At 34.7% G+C, this 18,935-nt stretch overlaps 1 protein-coding gene across 1 annotated transcript in view; it reads left to right on the top strand.

Annotated features, from left to right (window-relative positions):
• Positions 1-954: 954 nt before the first annotated feature.
• Positions 955-18,935, top strand: part of LOC306853846 (gamma-aminobutyric acid type B receptor subunit 1-like) — a gene marked incomplete at its 3' end in the record, with an annotated part of 48,161 nt that continues 30,180 nt past the window's right edge. The window contains exons 1-7 of the mRNA XM_079391497.1: positions 955-1,215; positions 3,374-3,460; positions 4,742-4,806; positions 4,924-5,062; positions 6,178-6,363; positions 6,476-6,493; positions 11,811-11,971. Coding sequence (XP_079247623.1) covers positions 3,382-3,460; positions 4,742-4,806; positions 4,924-5,062; positions 6,178-6,363; positions 6,476-6,493; positions 11,811-11,971 — 648 coding nt within the window. The 5' untranslated portion in view covers positions 955-1,215; positions 3,374-3,381. The remainder of the gene's footprint in view (positions 1,216-3,373; positions 3,461-4,741; positions 4,807-4,923; positions 5,063-6,177; positions 6,364-6,475; positions 6,494-11,810; positions 11,972-18,935) is intronic.

An 18,935-nucleotide genomic window follows, 5' to 3' on the forward strand; every position in this document is an offset into this window, starting at 1 on the left:
AAGACTTGAATTTGATTTAAAAACCCTGCAGATATCCTGCGTAGAACACAAGATTATGCACATAATATTAAATAAAGAACAATTTGCACAGAACTGAAGTTAAATAGTGCCTTAAAGTTAATTATTTGTTACAATGATGGCAGATTTGACATTTTCAAGGCTACTTCACATTTCAAATTCAGTCGAGACATTTTCTTAATTAAGTTGTCTTCATTCTGCTAACACCTCAGTTTTTACAGTCAGCATTGGCTTGAAAATAGACCCTTCGAAAGGATTCATCTCTTCTCAATTATTAAAGAGCAAAGTATAAATAGACGACTTTGCCCATAATGAATAGCTTATAGGAAGAGACGACAATCCTGGAGGAAGGGAAAACTGATCTATAATGTATATATCTAATTATGTGCATATGTGTTTGCACATTCATGCTCCAAAGCACTTTTAAAAGGTGTTATATAAATAAATAGTATTACATTACTGTTGGATATTCAAATAGAGCGCAAATGTGACTAAGAATCAAATTGTTCTATACAGGGGAAAAAAGTGCTTTATAGCAAAGATTTGTGGATAAAATCCACACTTGAGATTTTTGTTATTAAACTTGAACAATGTTTTATATATATATATATATATATATATATATATATGCAATTAAAATTATTGAAAAATATTGTCATCAATTTTATAACACGTTTTAATTAAAATGAGAAAATTAAAGATACGCTAAATAAACTAGATCAAGATCTACATAATATTAAAAGATTCTAATAAATAATATACAAGAGGGGGAAAATACAAAATAAATTATATAAAGAGAAAAAAAAATCTGAGTATATAAATAATTATATTGTACACTTGGCACAGAAGATGACTCGTGATGCAAGGATGAAATGACGTAGGCTGCGTTCCCCCGTTACGTCACAAGTAAGTGAGATTGAGGAGGGAGTGGAAAAAAGAAGGAAGGAAGGAGGAAGGATGAGCGCAATGTAGATACTGTTTCTCTATGTAGCCTGTGATTTACACCGGCGATGATCTAATGCAAAGCAATACAGACCCTTCTCTAAAAGCCATAAAGCAGTCCGCAAATGTGATGCACAGGTTTGCACAATCAAAGCCACATCGCGCATATATTGGGTGGATGTTATATTTAAACTCTCCGTGAACGGATATATTTTCTTCGGGTCGGTCCTGCTGGAGCTGCACCGGGCCTATGCTGTGAGTAAATCACTTTTACGCGGTCTGCGCTTGTTTGAGTTTCGTTTGTGTTTTGCATGTGTTTTATATGAGGAAGTAGCTCGCAGCTCTTTTATCCTGCATATCTGACAGATATCGCTTGTTTAATGAAAGCCCGTTGTAATATGCTTTCCACGGGACACAAAACTTCACAAACAGCGCGCTTAAAGGTGTAGACGAACTACAGTACCCTGACGACAGACGCAGCCATGTTAATGGAAACTTCAGGGATCCGTCTCCTCGACAGCATATATATATTCTTAGACTAGAGAACGTCCAATTGCATGTGATATTATACAGCAGAGAGCGTTATTAGAATAAAGCAGCAGTGATGCATCTTTATGGGGTTCCGAGGAAAGTCCTTGTCCATGGTGCTGAAAACCTTCCCCAAACGGGACCATCAACCGAGCCAATATCACTTTCAAACCACTGTATCTGTCTTGTAGATGTGTATTTTTCACTGTTTAATATCAAAAATATAATCAGAAAGCTGACATTATATTTGTGTAACAATGCAAATGATTATTTATCGTTTAATAGAATAAAATGGACAATTAAGTAATAAAATTGAATATTTAATGTCAAAAAAGCTGTTAATATAGCAGAGGGTATCAATACGGTTTACACCAGTTAAATTAAGATTAAAACAGTAAATAGAAGAAGAGTACATGACTTAATAGCTTACACGAAGTTAATCATATAAAAACTGTAAAACAGCATATTTTTAAGTTTTTGTTTTTTTCAATCAGGAAAAAGAAGGTTCTTAATAAATCCTGTTTAAAAATAAGAAAGCCGCTTAATGGTGTCATATTCAGTTCAGCTCATAGGTTTATACCTTTCAAGATGTGTAAGAAGTTAGAAAAGCAAGAGGGACCTAATGAAATTCAATATTTCTCAAAAAATTAATTTACTGTGAAACATCTGTCATTATCTGATAAAGATTTGATATTCATAAATTGAACAAGACAAAAAGAATAGCTACTAATAATAAATAATAATGAATTTATGAACCAAAGAAGAATTAATAACTTGAACATAAATGGAGTCAATATAAAAACACCAGCATTTGAGCTTATTTGTCAACAAAGTCAACAAAAGCAACCATTTAAAAATAAGAAAAAAGGGACTGCAACCTCCATCCACATCCATTCCCAAGAAATGATTACATTCACTCAGCTGCCACAGTTGTATAAAGTTTTCATGCAATTTTTACTGTTTAATACCTAAAATAGGAACAATTAGGATAATCGAAAAAGCTCAAAATGTATTTGCTTAACAGTGCAATGCAAACCAATCATTGTTAGTGCATCCTGTTGGTTTGGATTTCTGTAATCTGTGAAGTTTTGTGCTCATCTGCTGTGCCGTTCTGAATTAATGAGGTAGAGTGCTGTAGAGACGTGTTTAAAGTTTAACTGATCCCTCTGATCCTCACCTCCGTGAATCATCTTCTGTCGCTCCCTACTGTGAGCCTGGAGAAAATCCCAGTCCCTACAGCCCTCCCTCTCTATCTGTCACTTCCTCTTTCCTATCTATCTATCTATCTATCTATCTATCTATCTATCTATCTATCTATCTATCTATCTATCTATCTATCTATCTATCTATCTATCTATCTATCTATCTATCTATCTATCTATCTATCTATCTATCTATCTATCTATCTATCTATCTATCTATCTATCTAGTAACCTTGACCTCTAGGTTCAGGTGTATTCAATACAGAAGTCAGTATTGATGAAAGCACTCTCTGTTCAATGCTTTGTCCTCCTGAAATGTCTTTGTAAGAAGCTGTGTGTGTGTTAGACCCGTGTGCTTCCGTTTATTTTGCATGCTCATGTTTGACCCACCCCGAATGTGCTTTTTTCACTCTTAAGAGTGGTTGAGGGAAAGCTCATAAAATCTTTAGAGTGCAGGCACGGCAAACTGCCTCCATGTTGTACGAATCCTCCTCCTCCACAACCATGTGTGGTGTAATTAAATCAGACAGCAGGTTATTATTATGTTTTACATATCTGAATGCCAATAAGATCACGTCGTGCCACAAGCAGCTTAATTGCTTTGAAACGAGAGTGAATTGTGACCTGCTGAAATCAAACATATTATTAGTCATTTCTCTGTCTCTCTCTCATTTCTTGTTCAGATGCAGTAATGGAGCAGCTATTATTTCTTGTAATTTTCTACTTGCTTCCTACTCTCATCTCGTCCATACATAATTCAACGACCGGAGGTAATGTGTGTGTGTGTGTGTGTGTGTGTGTGTTTGGATGATGTCTGGTCTGTGCATGTTGAATGTAACGCCACAGTATGTCTAAAGTGGCCCACCTCTGTTGCTTTGTGATATTAGAGGGCGTTCTGTTTAGATTCTGTAAACTGAGTTTCATGGATTTCAAACAGTGATCTTCCCTCAGTCCTCATGGGATCATGTTCAGCCGGAACTATAGAAGGAAAAAAATGGATTGTCATGTCAGTTCTCCCTTTTCATTGTGAAAGCAATATATAGCCTACACAATCTTGATTAATCAAAGCAATTCTGTGTCACAGTTCAGCTTGTAGATTTACAAGCCGCTTGTAAGATGTAAAAAAAAAAAAGTATATAATTTTTTTAAATATGCAGGTTACAGTAGGTGGCAACAAGTAACTGCATTTGTAAATGAGTGAGTCAATGAATGATTGATTTAACTGATTTGTTCCACAGAACTAACTCATTCAGAATCGAAACACCTCTCATATGTTGTTCATAGATGCGCAGTGTGGGTTTGTTTAAAATTGTTTTAGAAAATTGATACAAACTTATAATATTCTGTCTAAAAAGTATTTACTTTTTGTTTATTGAATTGTTATATAACAGCAATCACACTCGTATTTTGCTGTTGCTTTGAATATTTGTTTCTCAGAGCTCTACTCGATAAAAAACTAAACACATTTTGGTAACTCTTCACAATAAGGTTCATCAGCTCACATTAGTTAACTTCATTGGTTAACATGAACTAAGAATGAACAATACTTCTACAGCACTTATTAATCTTAGTTAGTCAATTTCAGCATTTACTACATTATTAAAATCACGGGTTGTGCTTGTTAACATTAGATAATGCACTGAATTAACAAACAATGACCAACTCTATTTTTATTAAGTAACATTAACAAAGATTAATAAATTGTTTGTTCATATTAGTTAATACATTAATTAATGATAACAAATGACACCTTATTGTAAAGTGTTACCATATTTTTTAAGGATCTCTCTTTTTAAGTGCCAAACATCTTAAAGATTCTCCAAGGGGTATGAACACTGTATTTTCATATGAGACAGTACCATTAAAATCCTTATAAACCATCACTGCATTACAGTCTTGCAAGGGGATTCAGATATAAAGTCCCAGATGTAAAGTTACTTGGAACATCTCTCATTTTAGTTTATTTTTGTTAGTTTGGGCATTGTGACAAAGCTGAAAACATTTCATCTCTATTCGTTTCATCCTCCCCCGTCTCTCTTACTCTCTTTCAGGATGTGCAATCATTCGTCCCCCCAGAGACGGAGGGATTCGCTACAGAGGACTGACTCAGGAACAGGTAAAAGTCTACGGCAGCACATTAAGATGGCAGTCATAAACATCAATGTCAGTTCTGAAGGGACTATGACCCATAGCAACATCTAATTCAATCTACAAAATGTGTCTCTCTCTGTAGATCCGCAGTGTGCAGATCTTGCCGGTAGACTATGAGATAGAATATATCTGTAGAGGAAGCAGAATTATTGTGGGGCCCAAGGTCCGAAAATGCCTCCCCAATGGCACCTGGACTGACATGAACCAGCTCAGCAGATGTTGTAGGTGCTCTTGCTGTCCTATTGTATTGATTAATATCTATATTTATCACACAGCTCTGTGGAATACTGGATTCTGATTGGTCAATAACAGCTTTCTGAGTTCAAATGCTTTACAAATGAACTGTATAATATACAATATTTCTCATATTGTTCCACAGACCTCTCACACATATATTATTCAAGTGAAAATCTATATACAATTACCTTTTCATTTAAATGTAATCCCTTAAGAAAAAGAAGTTTATTCAAGTGTGCTATTAAACAAAAAAAATAGGAAAGTATACTTTTAGTCTACTTTTTATGTACTTCTCAGAAATATACTTAAAATGACATTTAAGTATACTTGACTTATACTTAGAAAAAGTCTATATATATTTGCTCCTAGGATCCGTGTTTTCATTGTTATATGGTATGGGGCGATAGGACACATCATCTTTACAGAATTTCCAAAAAAACACAAGTGAAGAAGAAACTGAAACAACAGATGCTTCCACATGTAATCTAACGCGATCCTCTGACATAAACGGCATCAAAACTGTGTAACGTTATGGAATAAAATGTCATCAATGAAGAGGTAATAATGACTGTCAAGCTTTGGGGTGTTGATTGACTCCGTCTACGTTTTGATTATCATTCTGAATCCAATTCATATTCTTCATATTTTGTTCAAAATGTTGTTTATTTCTTTATTTATGAAACTTACCCACATTCAAGTGTTTAAAAAAGAATGCAAGAAGCTAGAATAAAATGTTTTTGTTTACAAGCTGATACTCTGTTCTTTCTTTTGATGTTTTTTATGTTCAGATATTCATATAACAAAATATATACAAATTAATACCTAAATAGGGACATAATAGTGTACTTAAAGTATGATGTAAAGTTCACTCACAAGGAGTATTGAAATAGTACACTTACAAGTATACTACAAGTACACTGACATTTGTATGCTTACTACATACTTAAGTGCACTTAATAAATAAACTTGAAGTATACTACTTTTTGGTAAGGGATTATCTGTGTGTTGTGTTAGTGGCGTTACACTTTAAGGATGTGTAATTTCAAGTTTATATAAATGTGCTGAAAGGATGTGAGATGTGTCTTGTTCAAATTCTCAGTATTGGTTTGCCCACGTTTCTGGATGTCTCTGGAGAACGGGAGGGTGGCGCTGCTGCCCCCTGGACAACCAGTAGAGGGCACAGTTCTTCACTACAGCTGTCATGCTGGCTTCCTATTGGAGGGTTTCAGTATCTCACACTGTACCAAGCTGGGCAAATGGGACTCACCTAAACCATTCTGTATCTGTGAGTATGTTTATGATTTAACAGTCAATAGCACAAAAACAAATGTATCTGTTTCCCTAATATGAATAATTTTAACCTTACGTGTCTCTTGTTTTCTTTTGTGCACCATCAGATGACAGTAACTATACAGGTAAGAAAAATGCTTATTTCATTTCTCATTTCAGAAGTCACATTTCCCAAGAATTTCCTAAAATACTGATATTTTACAGCCCATGTTAATCTGTTTATCACTTGACAGTCCACTTTGTTAGTTTGCTTAACAAATAACAGTGTTAAATGACACTGTAAAAATGTTAATAAGCTATTTTTTTTTCAAAATATATCCAAATTGTAAACCACAATTCCAAGTGTGAAAGTCTAAATTGTAATGCTTAGTCCAACCACAAGGGGGCAGTATTTTACCATCAGTCGTCTGAAATCTGAAATCTCCCTCAATGCATCTAATAATTTCCAAATATTTTAGTGCTCTCTCTCTGTTAAAACATATTTGCGTGTGTTTGCATAAATATTATATAGTTTTATAGATTATATAGTGTCTGCATATAGATCTATATATAAATATAGATTGAAATATTATAGATAATGTTTGCTTTTTATGTTTATAAATTCATTTTGTTTTACAGTCTAGACCATTTCTGTTCATCAGACTATTGCTGCATTAAATAATTTATTTGTGAACTGTTGTGTTACGTGGATGCACTTCATGATCTTATTTATTCATTTATTTATTTGATCAACAGCTAGATTTTCAATTAAAATATATAGGAATCTATATGACATGCTCCTGTAACTTGTCACCATTTTTTTTCTACAATTTCTAAACAAATTTCTACCTTACACTTTTTTTATTTGGTTAAGTGTGACAAATATATTTGTAAGACCTCATGGAGGTCCATTCTCATTCTAGAGACCATTTGATTGGTTGGAAATTTGTGTAGTGCAGGATGAGTCATCAATATTTTTGTTCTGTTTTCCCAGAAGTGAAAACTGTAAATTTTAGATGTATTTATATTGTTTAGTACATTAACATATGACTTCAAATCTAACATACGTGGTCTAAAAGCTACAAAACTCTCATTTTGATGTTACAGGGTTTTGAAAAGTACCAATATTCCACGTATATATGATAAACATTCCATTTATATGATGTCATATAAGCTTCATGCTTAAAAAGAATGAGCAAAATGCTGTTTAAAATAGTTTTAGACACAATATAGAATGTAGGACGTCAAGTTCATGTCGACTACCCCACTATAGAACCTCATTATAATTTTTCAGGCTGCCAGAGTCTCTCAGCATTAACACAAGTGCTCCTGCAAGCACGACTGTAGCACCCTCTCATTCATCCATCCCTCCCTCTAATTGCCTTCCATTCCTCTCAATCCCTCTGTACTTTCTTTCATTTCCCCTCGTTTCTTTCAGCTCTGCTGATTTAGACTATCAAGCCACGCAAATGCACTCTCTCTCTCTCAACTCCCTCTGTTAACTCACAGCGAGAGATCACCGCCTACTTAGTGCACTCTCAGCAGGCTGAAGATTAACACATTCGGCCAGAGTGTGTAGCGTTGTGTGTATTTCTGCACTGGGTGTATATGAATGTATATGGGGTTATGTGTGGATCTCAGTGCAGTGTGTGTTTATGTGTGTGTCTGGATATATTGGAGCCTGTGTATACCGGGTGGTGATTACCTCGCTTTTACTGTGGTTGTTAAAGGATAATTCAGCATAAAGGTGACCTTTTGTTTGCCAGGCCTCTGTAAACCCCTTTATGAACAAGAACTGACCTTGTACATAAAATCTCATTCTGTTTTGTAAACATATTTAGTTATCGCATAAGCTAATGGGTAATTATATATCCTCACAGGAGGCTTCTCCGGCCTTCCTTTTATTAAATAACAACTAAAGATCAGGGATGAATAATTAATGACTGACATATGGAGAGAGTGGATTCAAAGGGAGCTCCAAATGCCACTGGAGCGTCTCAGGTCCTGAGGTTCACAGTGGCTCAAGTCATCAACTTCAGCTCTGCTCTGTTGTTTTAGAGTATTTAGAGTGAATGGCAGAATCCAGAGAGCTGTGCGGGGAATAAAAGTTACCTACATTATGTGTTTGGTGTCAATTTTGGCAATGTAAGTGTACCCTGAGATCACATAGATAGAATTAATCGACGGATGGATGGATAGAGGAATATTTCTTGATTTTTATTTTTTCAGGATGTGAAAGGGATGCCAAATTAAAGAACTTACATATGTTACATATATACCCATAGAGGGTTTAGATTTATTTTGTTTTTCAATATAATTCTAAGGCAAAAATATGATTAATAGATTTTGGATGTATGGAAGAACTCATCTTTTGATTGATGGATTTGATTGATTTGGCTGATGGATGGACCGATAAACGGACAGGTGAACTAACAGAAATAATAGGTAGACAGATAGTCTGTGTATACGGAAAGTGTAAAGACACAGCCAGACAGACAGATAGATTGATTTGCATTTTAAAGAGTGAAATAAGTTTTTGACCCCTTCGCAAAACATTAGTACTCTGTGGCAAAACCCTTGTTGGCAATCACAGAGGTCAGACGTTTCTTGAAGTTGGCCACCAGGTTTGCACACATCTCCCACTTGTCCCACTCCTCTTTGCAGATCCTCTCCAAGTCATTATGGTTTTGAGGCTGATGTTTGGCAACTTGAACCTTCAGCTCCCTCCACAGATTTTCTATGGAATTAAGGTCTGGAGACTGGCTAGGAAACTCCAGGACCTTAATGTGCTTCTTCTTGAGCCACTCCTTTGTTGCCTTGGCCGTGTGTTTTGGGTCATTGTCATGCTGGAAGAGCCATCCACGACCCATTTTCAATGCCCTGGCCCTGACGGTACATGGCCCCGTCCATCGTCCCTTTGATGCGGTGCAGTTATCCTGTCCCCTTAGCAGAAAAACACCCCCAAAGCATAATGTTTCCACCTCCATGTTTGACGGTGGGGATAGGGTTCTAGGCAGCATTCCTCCTCCTCCAAACACGGCAAGTTGATGCCAAAGAGCTGGATTTTGATCTTATCTGACCACAACACTTTCTCCCAGTTCTTCTCCGAATCATTGGTAAACTTCAGATGGGCCTGTACATGTGTTTTCTTGAGCAGGGGGACCTTGCGGGCGCTGCAGGATTTCAGTCCTTTACAGCGTAGTGTGTTACCAATTGTTTTCTTGGTGACTATGGTCCCAGCTGCCTTGAGATCATTGACAAGATCCTCCCGTGTAGTTCTGGGCTGATTCCTCACCGTTCTCATGATCACTGAAACTCCACGAGGTGAGATCTTGCATGGAGCCCCAGTCCGAAGGAGATGTGTTTCTTCCATTTGCAAATAATCGCACCAACTGTTGTCAACTTCTCACAAAGCTGCTTGGCGATGGTCTTGTAGCCCATTCCAGCCTTGTGTAGGTCTACAATCTTGTCCCTGACATCCTTGGACAGCTCTTTGGTCTTGGCCATGGTGGAGAGTTTGGAATCTGATTGATTGATTGCTTCTGTGGACAGGTGTCATTTATACAGGTAACAAACTGAGATTAGGAGCACTCCCTTTAAGAGAGTGCTCCTAATCTCAGCTCCTTACCTGTATAAAAGACACCTGGGAGCCAGAAATCTTGCTGATTGATAGGGGATACTTATTTGACTCAATCAATTTATAACTTTTTTTAATTGCTATTCTGTCTCTCACTGTTCAAATAAACCTACCATTAAAATTATAGACTGATCATTTCCTTGCCAGTGGGCAAACATACAAAATCAGCAGGGGATCAAATAACCCCCCCCCCCCCCCCCACACACACACACACACACACACACTGTAGAATTTTCGATGGATGGAACAACTCAGCTATTGATTGATGGATGGACGGACAAACAAACGGAAAGAAGTAAAGAAAGAAAGTGAGAGAGCGAAAGACAGACAGATAGATAGATAGATAGATAGATAGATAGATAGATAGATAGATAGATAGATAGATAGATAGATAGATAGATAGATAGAATCCATGTTCACATTGTTTATTTTTCCAGCTGAGTTTAGCTGTATCGTGCATTAATTTATTCAGTTGCATGACTTTTGAAAATGATTCTGATTCAGAAGAGAGCGTTTACTTTAACCCCGCCCCCATCCCGCTATATAACAGTACTGTTCGTCTGTCAGTGGATCAGTTCTGTGCTGTCTGCTCTGAGTGCGGATCTCTGTGTACTGCGTTTGGTGGTCAATCTCTCCCCCCTTCTCCTCCCGGCGGATTAAAGGATTATGCCGCAGCACAATTGTTATTTACCAATATTCTGATCAGATGCCGGAATAATATGCTCGACCGTTTAAAACTTAATCACGGCAAATAAAGCAACGCCAGAGGATCAGCGGAGCGCGTTCTGACCGATAATGTCGCGCAACACCACCTGTTTTTCTCTCCTGTCGTGAACCATGAGCATAGATGCACTACAAACACACCGTCTTTGACTGTGAAAGGGAAAGAGACAATAACTGCCCGATGGCGCATTTGTTTTTACCCAACATTCAAAGCGTGATTTCTGTAGCTTTGTGCTTTTACATGTTTGGACAGCTGGTTTGTTCTGAAGCGCATTCTGTGACAGGACGTTAGTGATTTGGTGACGGAGTCCAAACTGCTGAGAAGATTCTAAAAGATTCCAAAAAACTCTAAAGACTAAAATATACAGAAGATTCAGAGATTCGAAAACATTCTAAAGATGATAAAATATCCAGAATATTTCGATGATTGTTAAAGATTCTGCGTATTTCAAAGATTGTAAAGATGGAAGATTCTAAAAAAGTACTTCAGCAGATTCAAAAGAGTCTAAAGATTCTAAAAGATTCCTAACAATTAAAAGATTCTAACAGATTCTGAAGATTATAGTCCAAAAGTTTCTGAAGCTTCTAAAAGATTCTGAAAGGTCTGCAAATTGTAAAAGATTCTTAAGATTAAACGGGGTCTGAAGATACGGAGCTATTCTAGACGCTCTCAAGACTGAAGTTCCAAGGAAGCGCGCAAAATGAGATGTCTTAACTGTGTGTTACAACGCTGAAAGCTAATAGCCATGGCTGACTGAAATCAGATATGAAATTATAACTGCTGTAAACATATAAACCCCAACGAGCATCTAGACTGTGGTTAAACCGCCTGCAATTTCATATTGCGCTTTAAGTGTTCAGCACTGCTGTTTTTACGCGTTCCGTGCACGGTTCTATTAGGCTACTCTATAGGGGACTCGTCGCACGTGCGGACAATTTCAGCATCGGACACAACCGCACAATTTAAGTTCAAAACGTATTAATATCGAATCGGATATTGATGGCATCCACGGAGGGGAGCAGGACCTTGGGGACAGTTTGGAGAAGCGTAGCTCTCCTTTACGCACTGCTTATCTTTCTCTCCTGGCCGTGTGCGGTTGCAGGCAAGAAGAAACTGTACATCGGAGCTCTGTTTCCCATGAGTGGAGGATGGCCCGGTGGTCAAGCGTGTCTCCCCGCTGCCCAGATGGCTTTAGATCTCGTGAACAACCGGACCGATATTCTGCCGGACTACGAGCTGGAGCTCATTCATTATGACAGTATGGTGAGCACTTAACATTTTACATTTACACTGTCTATATTACAGTAATGTAATATAAATATACATTTATGTATATAAAGTTATATACATATAGTCTGTATATATTTAAAGTTATGTGTGTGTGTGTGTGTGTGTGTATATATGTATATATGTATGTATATATATATATATATATAATATGTTGTTTTGCTCAGCATTTAATTATATAATTGCGTTCAAGATTGAAGTTGACAATACTTCATCTGCATCAGTTATTAAGTTTCTCCCACAAATGTGCAAAATTAATCCAAAATTAAAGCAACAACAAACTGTCCCATAACCAGTGTTATTTTAGTATTACTGAGATATTATTATAGTTTATATTTTGAACCCGTTTTTATTTTTGTTTATTTTGTTTACATTTTAATTTTAGTAAAAATATCTGTATATGTTTTTCTTTTTTTTTTGTAGTTCATTTTTTTCTCTCTATATTTATTCTATTTTATTTATTTTTTTAGTTGAGTTTTAGTTTGATTTATTTTTGTACTTCAAGATAAACTAAATTAAAGTAAGAAATGTTGACTTGGTGACTTTTTTTTATGTGTATTTTATTTCAGTTAACATTTATTTCAAGATTTCAATTATATTTTTATGGTTTTATTTTCAGTTTTATATTTAGTTAATTTATAACCCTGCCCAGCACATGCATTTGTAGTTTTTTTTTTGTTTGTTTTGTTTAAATTTTGCATGACAATGAAAATGAGTTTACCACCATGTACTTCCCTTGAAAATCATATTAGCACATATGCAAACTTAATTATGCGATAGTATACAAAGTAAGTTACTGAATACTTCTAATATATTTCATGCCATAGTTCCTGCAGATAAAGTCTTTATTCTATATCCGTTTAATCTCCTAATCCCACTGTCATCTTAATTGCATTAGGCAAGCAATAGTGTTTTTCAGCATGAATGAATGTTACACTTTTCAAAAGCTTTTGCTAAGAAAGAAGAAATGTCATTGCCCTCTTTACCTTTTGTTAATTTATTCAAGTATTTCAGGTTCAAGCACTGAAACAAAGATAAGTAGCAGATGTTAATTTAAGATGGTAGAAATTATCAGCGTTTTGCAGGTGCTTCGTTAATGTTGTGGCAGTGATTGTATCTTGAGATTCAGGAGTTGGTGTCAAGTTGACATTGCAGTTGTTGGTACATTAATATTTCACAAGTCACTGCACTTGGCTGTTATCAACAGCCTGTAAGGCTTCAGCTGCATAAAGTAATTTGGCTTCCTAAAAATACTCATGCGCCATAAATGCTTATGTTTGCCTTCAGCGTTGCAGAGTTTTCCAAGATCACCTCCAAAGTGTATTCCTCTCTCTATTTATTTTTAAATAATATTTTTTGTGCAGTATGCATAAGTGGAGAGAGATTTTTTTTTTTGCCTTTTGTAGAAAGTTGGGTGTCCTGAGTTTCAATTCTGTCAGTAGCCACAAATAACAGTGCTGTTAAACCATTAAATCATTTATATCCTCAAATATGCCAGTGCTGGTTTGATATAAAAAATGTATCATAGTAAATATGTGCAAAAATATGAGACCACCAATAAATATGTAGCACTTTCAGAAGTTGGGTTTAGTTTCCCGGTGTGGTGTGATGGCTCTGATCTCCTGTGGGTGAGGAAACAGTTAAAGAGTGCTCTAAGTGGACAGATATGTGTTGTATCATGGTTGTGATTGGTGAACCACACTCTGCATTGCAATCGCACTCAATATAGAGGAAGAATCAGGGAGAGGAGGGTTGGCATGGCAACAGCCACCAGTGAAACCACAGTTCAAACAAACTTGCATCCCTGTAGATCTTGTAAGGATAAGGAGGTCCTTCTGCAAGACTCCTGTGTATCTGCAGCACCTGTCTGACCACTCACGATTGAGATGAATGTAACCATTTATAATGTGTCAAGATAGTCACTGCAGACCCAGTTAGTACGGTAAACCTCCTGTTGGCTTGAGAAACTGATCCTTGAGTTGAATTTGACCCACATTGAAAAGCATTTAAAAAAATGTAATATTTAAGATACAATGGGTGTATGAGAGATACTTTTTTCTGATCCCAAAATGTGTTATGTTTAAAAAAAAAAATAATAATAATAATAGAGTTAACCAATTTGTGCAGAAAAGAACTAAATCTAAATATAAAATATTTTTAAAGTCCGGAACGCTTTCTTTTAATATTGGTTCAAATTTGAAAGATGGAACCATTTAAAAAACAAAAAAAACTAACAAAAAAACATTTATTTATTTTAAAAAAATGAAATTCGATTATCCAGTGCACTTGGTGGATTTTCCTTAGCGATCATATTAGCACATATGCAAACTTAATTATTCAAGAGCGTACAAATTAAGTTACTAAATACTTGCAGAAATATTTTTGTGCATTTCATGTCATAAATAGATCAATTCTTTATTCTATATATCTTTTAATCTCCTAATGAGATCCAAAAATGTGTTGTGTTAAAAAAATGATATTGATTGAGTTACACAATTTATGTGGGGAAAGAAAAAAAAATTACATATTAAGGGTCTTTGTAAAACATTTTGGGATCAAATACGGTGTAAAATTTGACAGTTGGAACTTTTTTAATTACAATAAATGAAAAATTAAAAATATATATATAATGATATGTAATTGTGTTAAAACTGTGTTCTGTACAAAAAATATAAATAAATAAATGTAAAAAAAAATAAATCATAAATTAGGTAGAAAATTTTGATTATCAGGGTACATTTAATCATTTACCAGATACTTTTATCCAAAGTGACTTTTAAATGAGAAAAAGCACAAGCAATTTATCATACAAAAGGCAATATTAACAGTACTGCAATAATCTTGATTTAATTCACATTAATTCTTGATTTAATGAAAATGCTATGTATGATTCCAGTTATTATTTAACTGCTTTCTAGAAATGTCACCCAATTCCACCCATGACTCAAGTCTCTTTTAATTTAGCATTAATCTTAATAAAAATCTAAGGCATACTGCAGGTACACAAGTAGAAGAATGCAATATCAGAAGGGCTGAGTGTGACATTGTATAAATGTCATGTGTTAGTATGCCGTGGAAACGGAAGAGCAGGTGTGAAGTGCTCAGGCTCGTTGACATTTAAGCTTACAGATATTTTGAGCATTTCCTCTTGATTGGGGAGCACTTCATACCTGGATAAGATTCTAATTAAAATTGCTTTTGGGTGTCAGAAATGTAATTACAAAGGGAGAAAATCAAATTTGATGTGGGTTTTGCATTTAATTATTGTTCAAAGAATCTCAGGCATGTTTGGGGCATTCTTTTAATCTCTCTCAAATAGCCAATTATCACGCCGAGCAATGTTTGCATAGAAACATGAAAGTCACCTCAAAATTCCAATTTCATTTGACATTTGATAAATATTTATTTCATAAATGAGAGTCATTATAACCCCTGCCATGCTCTGGCAGCAGAACACAGATCGATGCTTTTCTAATCCATTTGTTCTTTTCATTTTTTCCTTCCTTTTTTATGCGTCTCATTTAAATGGCACTTTGGACATTTGTTTTATGATAAATTGAGACTAAACAGATTTGACTTTTTTTTAAAAGAAAATGTAAGGGGTGCTTGTCTATGCAAATCTTGCTATGCTACGTTTCTGTGATTTTCTAAATATGACTTGGGTTCGTTCTTTAGTGTAAGCCTATGGGATTTATTATTTTTTTCCACATTTTATCATCTGCCAGGCAGAAATTGTTAGTCTGATCACTTAGACAAGTAATATCAAAGCTTTATTAAATAAGCCGTATGATTCGAGGCATCATTTACTGTACATACAAACAGCTGTAATGCAAACAGCATGGAGTTACACATCAAATTGAATATTTAGCTTTTTCAAAAGTATGAGAACAGCATTAGCATGCAACAGTAATAAGCACTGTTGTCACTAATCAAAAGACTTGTAAGTTGTATTTTATTAGCCAGATATGTAATGGAAATTGTTAGCAAGAAAGAATGAGATCAGGCCGCATTAAATTTGAACTGAGACAAGAAACAGAATGCAAAATTTGATTTCTGAATCTAATAAAGTAGAATTAAAACAAAAATTGGAATTCAGAGAAATTCATATAACTGTATTTTTTAAAACTAGAATAGCAAAGTTTGTCAAGACAAGCCATGTTTAAAAAAATTAATAAAATTAGATTACATAGCATACTTTAAAAACGAGAATATATTGTTATGTAATTAATACACTTTAAAAGAATATACTTAAGTGTAAAATTTTAATTTATATGTTTAACTAAAATAATTTATATAAAATACAATTTTAATAAAAATTTATATTACAATTATAATATTTATCAGAAATACAATGAAAGATTAACTTGTTTTGACTAACTTATATGACTTAAGTGCAATGTTATATGTAATTTTATAATTATTTTGTATTTGAAATATGCTGAAAGTGTACTGTGATATGTACTGACAAGCATTTATGGTAAATAATAAATAATACTTTAACAGCATTAGCCTGCACCTCTATTTTAGAATGATGCAAAATGACACATTTCATAATAAAAATTTATAAAAAAAAATACATCTGACTTTTGATTCATGCTATGATACTGGTCATGGTTACTAGAAATCAGAGTCTTAGACTCTGGTGTTAGAAGTTGTTTTTTAATTTTATTTATTTATTTTTTCCTTTTTATGTTTACTTTTGAAATGTTGTTGTATGCATTTGTCAATTTTATTTAATTTCTGTATTTTCTTAAATGGGTGTGTATAGAGTATTTACAGAGTGTTAACTTTTAGTTTTAGTTACTTTTTATTATTTGTAAGTCACTTTGGATAAAAGCGTCTGCTAAATGACTAAAAGTAAAGTAAGTTGTGGTCCGTCTTGTGTGTGTGTGTGTATGTGTGTGTTTTAGAGCAGATATTTACAGGAACCCCCTTGCACAGATACACTCTCCCTCTCCAGACGGTTGCCATGGTTATATCAAAGCTCAGCCTGAAAACTTTGATCAATTATTAACTGTGATACAGCGAGACCGAGGTAGAGAGAGAGAGAGAGACTGATGCCCTGATGAGACACTTGTGCTTTCCCTGTTTTAATTGGCATCTGTTGTATCCAGATTGTAACGAGAAGGATTTCCATATCCAAATGCATGCTTTATTCATTCTCATCTGGGTTCAGAGATGCAGAATCGCAGTTTAGAAATAACAAACCAATACTTGCAAGTTAATGTGAGGCAGAACAGCAGATGAAGACTCATTCATGGTCTGAGTCCCGGGAAGACGTGTTTTGCTTCGTTGGGATGAGACATTTAGCATTTGAATCTGTATAGTAAACTAAAGTCAAAGCTACAGATCTGGCTAGCAGCTTGCGCTGTATGTGACAATGCCTTTATTTTTACACACACTGTGCTTGCGTTCGCCAAATATCCTTCTATGACTCTATAAGTATAAGAATGAGAAATAAGGAATGGGATCAGGCCACATTAAACTTGAACTGAAAAAATGAAACACGATGCAGAATTGCAATTCGAATTGAAATCTATGTAGAATTAAAATGAATCAGAATTTAACTAGTTTTTTACTAGAAAAGCAAAGAATGTCAAAACTTAATTTGAAATGGCTTGACAAAGCCTTGTTTGATTGTGGAAAAAATGTAGATACACTTTAGCGGAGTACTTGTACCTTGTGAAAAACATGCAAGTAATATACTTTCATAGGAATATATTTAAGTATGAACTGAATGTAATGTTTTCAGGCATTTAATGCCATGGTAATTGCAATTAAGTAAAAATGTATCATACTTTAGATTCATATTAGATGTAATTGGCATAACTTGTTTTGATCCTCTTAAGTAGGACTTAAGTTCATTTAAGTACATTATTTGTAATTTCATGATTACTGTACATGTTCCATGAAGATATTTAGTAAATTGAATATGAATATTACTAAACAAAAATTAAGTTTTGATATATTTACGGTAGGATACCGTAATATTCATGTTTAGTAATATTCATTGCTAAGAACTTCATTTGGACAACTTTAAAGGCAATCTAATTATTATTATTTAAATTTGTTTTGCACCCCCCAGATTTCAGATTTTCAAATAGTTGTAGCTCGGCCAAATATTGTCCTATCCTAACAAACCATACATCAATGGAAAGCTTATTTATTCAGCTTTCCAATTCCAAAAAATTAAATTAACCCTTAAAAAAATGGACCCTTAATCAAAATAAGTGTAATTCTTTAAAGTACAATAAAGCTTATTAAAACATAATGATTTAAAATGTACTTTAAAGGGATAGTTCACCCATCATTTACTCTGTCATCATTTCCTCACCTTCCACTTGTTCCAAACCTGTATGAGTTTAGAATGTTGGTAACCAAATACTTGACCGTAGCTATTGACTTCCAAAGTATGGAAAAAAATACTATGGGAGTTAATGGCTACCGTCAATGCAAGCTTAAGTGTGTTAAGAAACTTAGTAATAACTCTCTTTAAGTACAAGTAAGTGGCCTTTTATTTCATTAATATTGTATTATATTATATTATCTGCAAGTACAGTTGTTAAATACACTTTTAAGAGCTGAAGTTCACTACAAGTGCACATTCAATACAGTTAAGTGCATTTATTTTCACAAGAGTAGTAAAGGTACAGTAGTTTAACGTCCTTATGAAGTGCAGTCAAATCTATTCAAATTCAAAGACTTGTGAACTGATAGGTACCCAATTCTTCAATTCAGATTTTTTTAGCCCAACCCTGTACTGTTATGTCAGACCCAACAAAAACAAAATTGTCCTTGTGTTCAACAGCAGTGAGAGAAGGAGCATCTTGACCCTTTTTTTATTCAACGTTCAGTATTCTGGTCCAGAGACCTGCATAACCTTCAGCCCCGGGGACTTTAAGAACACAGATGCCTCCGTCACGTCAAGCGTCTTCAGTTC

The sequence above is a fragment of the Barbus barbus genome (genome assembly GCF_936440315.1).
Source record: "Barbus barbus genome assembly, chromosome: 34".
Lineage (NCBI taxonomy): Eukaryota > Metazoa > Chordata > Actinopteri > Cypriniformes > Cyprinidae > Barbus > Barbus barbus.